The 8,713-nt window shown below is 45.4% G+C and overlaps 1 protein-coding gene across 3 annotated transcripts; it reads right to left on the bottom strand.

Moving 5' to 3' along the window:
* Nucleotides 1-347: 347 nt before the first annotated feature.
* LOC105945479 lies at nt 348-7,029 on the bottom strand. 3 transcript variants are annotated; one of them, XM_012953595.3, is made up of 3 exons: nt 5,515-7,029; nt 3,040-3,144; nt 348-2,195 (listed from the first exon to the last, which is right to left on the bottom strand). In XM_012953595.3, the coding sequence occupies exons 1-3, from the start codon at nt 6,749-6,751 to the stop codon at nt 1,930-1,932; spliced, it is 1,608 nt and encodes a 535-aa protein (XP_012809049.2). In that variant the 5' UTR covers nt 6,752-7,029; the 3' UTR covers nt 348-1,929. The 3 variants fall into 3 exon arrangements, with proteins under 3 accessions (XP_012809049.2, XP_012809050.2, XP_012809048.2); XM_012953596.3 differs by lacking the exon at nt 3,040-3,144; XM_012953594.3 differs by having other exon boundaries at nt 2,102-3,144.
* Nucleotides 7,030-8,713: the final 1,684 nt, after the last annotated feature.

The raw sequence follows: 8,713 nt of genomic DNA, 5'->3' as shown, positions 1-8,713 counted from the left end.
TTGGCATAGTGGGTTGATACCTTGGAGATTATAAAAAGATGGTGGTATGGTACTCCACAAGCAGTACCCCAGGCTGTTCCTTTTTTTGTAAGAAGAGGAGTGCCTAAGCCCTATAGTATTCCCAAGGATAGTGTCAGATCATGTATTTCTTACATGTGAAATAGTGCAACAAAAATATGTGCTGAATTGCTTCTCATATAGTCCATACAGAGGTGGGATTAGCAGCACAATTACTGTTAGATACAATGTAAAGTAATCAGTGGCACATCTTGTCACTGTGATTGTCTATAGGCAAAGGATCCCCCTACCCCCTCTGCTGTCTAAACCAAAAATGACACGGAGGCTTCTTATGTTGGCAAAATCTGTGGAGGTCACATTTCTTTATTTAACAAAATCTTAAAAGACTAGGTGCACCCTGACCATCAGCTGCGGCTCCTATCTTAGCATAAAAACCATGGGCCCGCTGCCCATACCATAGCAAACAGCTATTTTTTGGGAGCAGGGATCATCAGGCAGAGCGCCCTCTGCCGACCGACCAATCTGTAGCCCATCCTCCTGCTCCCCATCATGTGCAATAATGGCGCTAACCCAGCCTCTCGCGTGACTCAGACAAGACCGTGCAGTCAAAGTCTGCTCCACACTCGTGACTTCCCAAGGGTAGGCCTGCACTTCACTGAGAAACCACCGTTTTCCTGGAGCCGCTCTGCTGCCTCATACTTGGAGCCGCAGCTGTGCCATGGGAGCACCAACATGACCTACACAGATAATGGTACTCCAGAGGAAGGCGAAAAAATCAGGTGCCTTCAGCCAATTAGCAGCCTGATGAAAAAATTCCTTCCTGACCCCTTCCAGGCGATCGGTCCGCAGGACCCTGGAGCACCTTCTTTCATATATTTCTTTACACCTGGGCTGGGAGGGTGGGAGAAAGAAAAACAAGTTATCTGTTTGCAGGTATTGCTTTACCCCTTTAAAAAGCCCTTTCCTCTCTTGCCCGCCCACTGCTCAGCCCCCGTCCCGCCCCTTCTTTTCCCGCCGTCAGGCCCCTTGCTATTGTTCTATCCCCCACCCGAGAGGGGAGGGGGGGCTGAGCCGAAACTGCTCCAATCCACATCCACACAGGGGAGGGGGCCCTGCCTAATCTCATCTCGGCCCTAGGCAGGCCTCCTTCTCTATAGGCAAAGGATCCCCCTACCCCCTCTGCTGTCTAAACCAAAAATGACACGGAGGCTTCTTATGTTGGCAAAATCTGTGGAGGTCACATTTCTTTATTTAACAAAATCTTAAAAGACTAGGTGCACCCTGACCATCAGCTGCGGCTCCTATCTTAGCATAAAAACCATGGGCCCGCTGCCCATACCATAGCAAACAGCTATTTTTTGGGAGCAGGGATCATCAGGCAGAGCGCCCTCTGCCGACCGACCAATCTGTAGCCCATCCTCCTGCTCCCCATCATGTGCAATAATGGCGCTAACCCAGCCTCTCGCGTGACTCAGACAAGACCGTGCAGTCAAAGTCTGCTCCACACTCGTGACTTCCCAAGGGTAGGCCTGCACTTCACTGAGAAACCACCGTTTTCCTGGAGCCGCTCTGCTGCCAACCAATGGAAAAAAGGGGAAGGGTGCAACCTGTCCCTTTCCATGGCCCACCTAGCCCTGCCGTGACCTCCACCATCCTTCTATAAAATTCCTGATGTTTTCCCAAAACAAATCCAAACCTTCCTCTGACAAATGCACCTTGTCCTTTCTAAAAAGCTGGGTTTGTCTATGCTTGATGTTGTTGTGCTTAATAACCCCGTTACCTGAGGAACACATGAGTTTGTGCATGGCCTGGTTAACTTTCTTCCTGGATTTTTCAATGCCCTGGGGGGAAATGGCCCCGCGCCAATCACCTCTCTGTATGATGTCTGACCATGCTACTCCCCCTACCCTGCTATCGGCTATTACCTCTTCTAGGTCTTTCCTCATCTTTTCTATCAATGCAGGGGTCTTTATTGATCAGGTGAATGAAACTAAAATTCAGCATTGTCCTGCTCAACCTGCCTCTCAATTGCTCCCATTTCATACCTCTCCATCCTTGCCCTGCAATCCTCATGTGTTCCTCTGGTAAAACCAACTGCTTGCCGGCCGCGTGCCTGCTTGCCCAAAAAATGAACGAATGACCTATGATCAAAATGTTGCAAGTAGTATTACCCCTTGCTGTACGGAGAAAACAAAAAAGAGGAAAGGTCACAAATTGTGCTCATTGCCTGTTAGTTTGCTACATTTATGGGGCGTATGTATTTTCTGTATGCCTTTGATTGCCATCTCCCAATCTTTTTTATCCTCTCTACCGAGTCTCCCCTCATTGCTGCCTCTGTTGCTGCCCCAATCCTAAGAGAATGTGACCCAAATTTATTAGTATCCCAACCATTAGCCATCACTGCCTTTTTTAGAACTTGCCTAAACTGGAATGCCGACATAGGGGATGAATCCTTGTGTATTAACAATAGCAGCCCTTCCGCCGGCCGGACCTTCATGTATTCCTGTAAAGCTTTGACAGGGCATGTTGCCCTTGACGTTTGTTCTATGCATACCCATCTACCTTTTCCCAGCTGATCTGTTTTTGACCTGTCTATGTAAACTAGCACCTTCCCTTCTTGTAGCAGGACCCGTCTGTTCATTAGGCCTTTATCTCTTACCTTCTTGGATGGTGGAACCAATTCGCTTATCCTAAACGCTCCACCAAATGCCAGTGTGAAAGCCGCCCTGAACAAAATACATTCATATTGATCCGAACACACTTCTGCTAGGACTTCCAGTATCTTTTCTAACCTATCTTCTATTATGGGCTCTCTCTTATCCCTCCTGGTGCCTTCCATTCTTGCCCATCCCTTCATTATTTTTCTAATCAATGGGTCATGAGTTATCTCCGGTCTCCCTTTTGCTATGGAAAAATGGGAAATTGCTGCTAAAGCTGTACTTGCTGCTGCTTTTGATTTTCCTTCTCTGTATAGTACCATCAAAAATGAAAGCAACTCTTTCTTGCCTTGTTTGCTCTTACCGCTTTTGCAGAATAGCTGCCATCTTTCCCATGCCTTTTTGTAGCTGGAAAGAGTCTTCTCAGATACAGACCTCTCACACAGTTCTTCTAATAGGGGGTCACCAGCTGCCACAGATTATCGGGGCATACATGAGCCGCTTTCTCTGCATTCGGAGAGAGCTTAAAGAAAATATCCCACTTTTCCCTAGACAAAGCGTCCGCTATGGTGTTTTCCACTCCTGGTACGTGCTGGGCTCTAAATGCTATATTAAACCTCATGCAAATCAGTACTAGTTGTCTTAGCAGGTCTATTATTGGGGCTGAGCCTGATGACAGGTTATTTACCGCATGTACCACTCCCATATTATCGGAAAAGAATGTAATAGCCCTATCCTTCAAATCCTTTGCCCATAACTCTAAAGCTACCAAGATTGGGAACAGTTCCAGCAATGTCAAATTTTTTGTCAAACCTCTTTCATGCCAACTCTGAGGCCATCTGCCTGCACACCATTTCCCTGCCAAATATGCTCCAAATCCTATACTGCCAGATGCATCCGTGAACAGCTCTACTTCTTGATTGATCCGTGCTTCTGCTACCCATAACCTCACACCATTAAATTTCTCTAAAAAACAGTTCCAAACACTCAAATCTGCCTTCAATTCCTTCGTAATCCTTATCTTATGAAATGGTTTTTTAATTCCTGAGGTTGATTTTTCTAATCTTCTGTTGAAAATGCGGCCCATTGGTATTATTCTGCATGCAAAATTTAACAGACCCAGGGTTTGCTGCATTTCCTTTAATGACACTTTATTGGCCTCAGCTAATTTCTTAACTGCCTGCCTGGTTTTAAATACCTTCTCTTTTGGAAGTCTACACTCCTTGGCCCTTGTATCAATCTCAATACCTAGGAAAGTTAACCGTGTTGTTGGCTGCACCGTCTTTTCCTCAGCCACTGGCACACCTAGTTCTTTCAACAGTTGCAAAAATGCTGACAATGTGTTTTGGCAAATAGCAGAGTTTTTTGGTCCCATAATCAGAAAGTCATCTAGATAATGAGCTATGGCCTTATTTCCTGTTCTCCTATACAATTGCCAATGCAGATAGGTACTGAAAGCTTCAAAAAACGAACAGGATATTGCACAACCCATAGGTAAACAGAGGTCCACATAAAATGCTCCTTGAAATTGACAACCTGTCAACCTAAAGCTTTCTGGATGCAAAGGTAACAATCTGAATGCAGATTCTATGTCCACTTTGGCCAACAAAGCCTCTTTCCCCTGCTTTTTTACTATCTGCAATGCTTCCTCAAAAGACTGATACTGCACTTTGCATTTTTTCTCGTCTAGTGCGTCATTCACTGAGGATCCTTCCGGATATGACAGGTGCTGTATCATTCTAAATTTTCCTGCCTCCTTTTTTGGGACTACTCCTAATGGTGACACCACTAAACCCTCAATGGGTGATTTTTCAAATGGACCTGCCATTCTCCCTGCTTTTACCTCCTTCTCTATTTTTTGCTTTAAAACTTCCGCATGGCGACTTGCTGATTTTAAGTTCCTAACAACTTTGCTGGGAGGGGGTACACTTAAAACCGGGATCTTAAAACCTTCTAAAAAACCTGTTGCCAGAAAATTAGCTGAATCTCTATCTGGATAACTTGCTAAAGCCTCACTTAGCCTGGCTATCTGGATTGGCGTTTCCGCTCTTCTGGTAAGCCTGTCGAAAAGGCTGCCTGTTTCCCTGCCCTTCTTTCTTCTTATTGCATTCCATAACCGTATGAGAAAAACCACAATGCAGACAAACATGTTTAAACTTGCAAGCGTAGCCCCTGGTACAACGTTTTTCGTTATATGCAAAGCAGATATTCCTGGGTTTAAATGCATGTGGCCCTCTGTTGCCATTTCCAGCTGAAACATTATCCTTGGACACCCATCTTGTCCACAAATCTATGTCTTTTTGTCCAAATGACAAAACCTTGCTACTGACTATCTTTTTCCTAAAAGCCCTATCATAATCAGACCATGACGAGCCTTTATAAAACAAATAGGTATCAATTATCGTATCTATGTACTTTATAATGTTCAAACATTGTTCTGGTTTCTTTTCTAAATACACACTTGAAAAAAACAAAAAACCTTTTAACCAATCAAATATTGTTTTACTCTTTTTTTCCCTCTCTTCTTCTTTCACCCCGTCTTCCTTTGCTTGCACTGACTCTCTAGTTAGGTCATAAATGTCCACAAATTTTCCTGCCTCAATATTTTTTCTCATCCTCTTAGGCAAATGATCCGCTGTTTCTGTAAGGGCGCATGCGTAAGTATCCGCTGCTCCCACTGGAACCATTGGCTGACTATTGGCCTTTGGCTTCTCCCCCCTTTTTTCTTGCCCTTTCCCTTTAAGAATTTTTTTTATTAAAGCTAAGATTTTTCCCCCTTCCTCTTCGCTATCTGACCCCTCTGAATCTGACTCTAAATCATAGGGTACATTTAACTCACCCGTAGCCGCCACTGTTCTTCCTGGAACCTCCTCTTTCTTCTGCGTTGTTCGTCCGTCCGCACTGGCTGATGCCCTTCCTTCTCCTTCTGGGCCTCTTGATGAACCTTCTTCCTCCTGTCTCCTCAGCTCCCTCTCCTTCCTCCATTGAAACCAACTATCCTCCTCCTCTCTGTTCCTAAAATAAAAACTCGGCACACCATCATTTACATAACACATTCTACTTTCTGGCCTTCTTTGCCGGTACTTTTGGCTACTTGAAGGAAAAACGTCAACAGTATCATAATCATCAACATAATCATCATAGTATCCACCGACAACATAGCAAGAATCATCCCTTTCCCAATGGTTATCCCCCCATGGTCGACGTGGCAGGCCCCTGTGATTGGGGACCCTGAGAAAACTGTACTCCCCCGCTCTTCCGGGCCTAGAGTTTCCTCCCCCCCTTGGAAAAAGGGATCTTTGCCTGGGAAGTGTGGGGACTGGCTCCCTCCCCCATTCCGCGTCGTCTGCCTCCTCTTCCTCCCAGTGACCTCTCGTGGTGGCGGTCCTATTATGTTCAGGGGATGGAGGGTATTGGAAACTGCTGCTGGTGCTCGCTGTCTGCACCCTGGGCCGGATTTTATTTTTGGCCTTCCCTCCCCTGGCCTGTCCTGGGACTGCCCGCCTGCCCGGGCCCCTGGGTGTGCGGGTGCTGCGGGGGAAGTTAGCTGCCCCATCCCCCTCCGCCCCCTTTGGTGCTGGGTTGTTAGGGTTGCCGTGGGGGGGTGGGAGCGGGGACGGGTTTGCCCCTAATGCGGCGCTACCTAAATCGTTGGTGATAGTGGGCAGTGTTGTGGGCTCCCTGGGACTGGGCTGGGGCATGACCGACCTGATCGGACTCTCAGCGGGGTTGTGCGCACTCTTAGCGGTGTCACCCGGACTCTCGGCGGCTTCCCTACCTCTTCCGGCCGACGTGACGTCATCCAAGTCTCGCGATACCTCTTCTCCTGGATTACCGGCGCCCTCTTCCTCCTGAACACTTCCTTCATCGCAGTCCTCCGCAATGGATCTTTTACCTCTCCTGCCGCCGATGCTGCCGTCCATCAACTTCTGCCGCCTCCTGGAGCCTTCACCTGTGGAAAGAAAAGTCACCTTTCTCTTGGTACCGGAGCTCCTGAACATTGCCCAATCTTCTTCGTCGCGGAAACGCCTGGGGCAGAGCACTCTTCTCTTTGGAGCACCAATTCTTCCTTCCATGATCCGAAGCTTCAACGTGGTCCTGCGAAGAGAAAGAAAAACAAGTTATCTGTTTGCAGGTATTGCTTTACCCCTTTAAAAAGCCCTTTCCTCTCTTGCCCGCCCACTGCTCAGCCCCCGTCCCGCCCCTTCTTTTCCCGCCGTCAGGCCCCTTGCTATTGTTCTATCCCCCACCCGAGAGGGGAGGGGGGGCTGAGCCGAAACTGCTCCAATCCACATCCACACAGGGGAGGGGGCCCTGCCTAATCTCATCTCGGCCCTAGGCAGGCCTCCTTCTCTATAAGGAAAATTTCACTAATTCCAGCACTAGACTCAATTTTCCATTGTCCTAGGACACTGGTTTTATTGTCTGCAAAGAAACAAAATACTATGTCACTGTGCTTAATGTAAATCACGGTGTACATTTCCTCCAGTGCATTTTTGTGTTATTTTGTGAAGTGCCACTTGAATTTACCTTTCAAAAAGAAGACAGCTCATGCCATTTTGTTAAAGTTTAAAAGCAAAGTTTACAAAACATTTAATAATCAAAGTAACCATTTCTAACTTGTATTGAACATACAAGCTATATGTTTTATTTATTTTTCCATAGAACATACACCTTGTGCAAAAACTATCCCATACAAGATTTATCCTGTCATACCCCCCATTTGCTCTCCAAGTGACAAATACCTTTCCAAGCAAAATAATCTGGTGAGTTTTTATGCAAAATAACAGATAAAACTATACATCCCTCACAAAAGAAATATACTGTACAGCAAAAAATGTTACACTTTAGCAAATCTAGGCCAAACTTTAAGGGTAAGCATTATTTTAAAACACTCACTCAGTTTGTACTGTAACTTTGGTATAAATAAGTCATCATTGGCTAGGAGCCATAGGTCTACAAGTGTAAATCTGATTGCAGACGCCTAATATGAAATTAAGGAAAAACAATTCCTACTGTATACCAAGGGCTGAATCCTTTTTCATTATTATAAACTCTCAATTCTCACCAAGGCAGGGTTTGTTTTCTAACAGTAATTATTAGCTGTAACAATATAAGATGAAAATGGAATAATATTTTCTTTGCTTGAGAATCAACGTTATCCAAACCAACTTTTTACTTACTCTACTCTTTGGGGAAGATTTATCAAAACACGAGTTTGAATCCCGAACGGGCAAAATTCGGATTGGAAACGAAAATTTCTGAAGATCGCAAATATCACAAAAATGCTTCCGAAAAAATTGTATTAGTCACGATGATATCGTATTGGCGATCCGAATATTTCCGAATATTTAAATGGAACCTCCCTTTTTCTAAACGGAGTGGATGCCCTCGTGTCTGTTGGAAGGACCTACTGTTAAATAAAACCTTAGAAAGGTTATTATATGATCCCTTTATATATTTATACATGGTTATCATGTCACCTCTTAAGCGCCTCTTCTCCAGTGTAAACAGACCCAACTTGGCCAGTCTTTCTTCATAACTGAGACTTTCCATACCCTTTACCAGCTTAGTTGCCCTTCTTTGGACCCTCTCTAACTCAATAATGTCCCGTTTGAGCACTGGAGACCAAAACTGAACAGCATATTCTAAATGGGGCCTTACCAGCGCTCTGTAAAGGGGAAGAATAATCCCCTCCTCCCGTGAATCTATACCCCTTTTAATACAGCTCAAAACCTTGTTTGCCCTTGCAGCTGCTGCCTGGCATTGCTTGCTACAGCCAAGTTTATTATCTACAAGGACTCCAAGGTCCTTCTCCATTATGGATTTGCCTAGTGCAGTCCCATTAAGGGTATACAGGGCTTGCATATTTTTACATTCCAGGTGCATGACCTTACATTTATCCACATTAAATCTCATCTGCCACTTAGCTGCCCAGATTGCCAGTTGGTCAAGATCCTGCTGCAGGGATGTCACATCCTGGATAGAATTGACTGGTCTGCAGAGTTTTGTGTCATCTGCAAACACTGATACATTAC

This window comes from Xenopus tropicalis, chromosome 1 (assembly GCF_000004195.4).
Source record: "Xenopus tropicalis strain Nigerian chromosome 1, UCB_Xtro_10.0, whole genome shotgun sequence".
In the NCBI taxonomy this organism is placed as follows: domain Eukaryota; kingdom Metazoa; phylum Chordata; class Amphibia; order Anura; family Pipidae; genus Xenopus; species Xenopus tropicalis.
Note: the sequence above shows the minus strand (reverse complement) of the source record. Positions and strands in the feature narration are given on the sequence as shown.

Bases quoted from the DNA above. Each gene is read 5' to 3' on its own strand.
- LOC105945479 (XM_012953594.3), bottom strand. From the start codon at position 6,751: ATGGAAGGAAGAATTGGTGCTCCAAAGAGAAGAGTGCTCTGCCCCAGG. The intron at 3,145-5,514 runs GTGAGTTAAATG...AATCTGTGGCAG, and splicing joins AAGAACAGTGGCGGCTACGG to CTGGTGACCCCCTATTAGAA.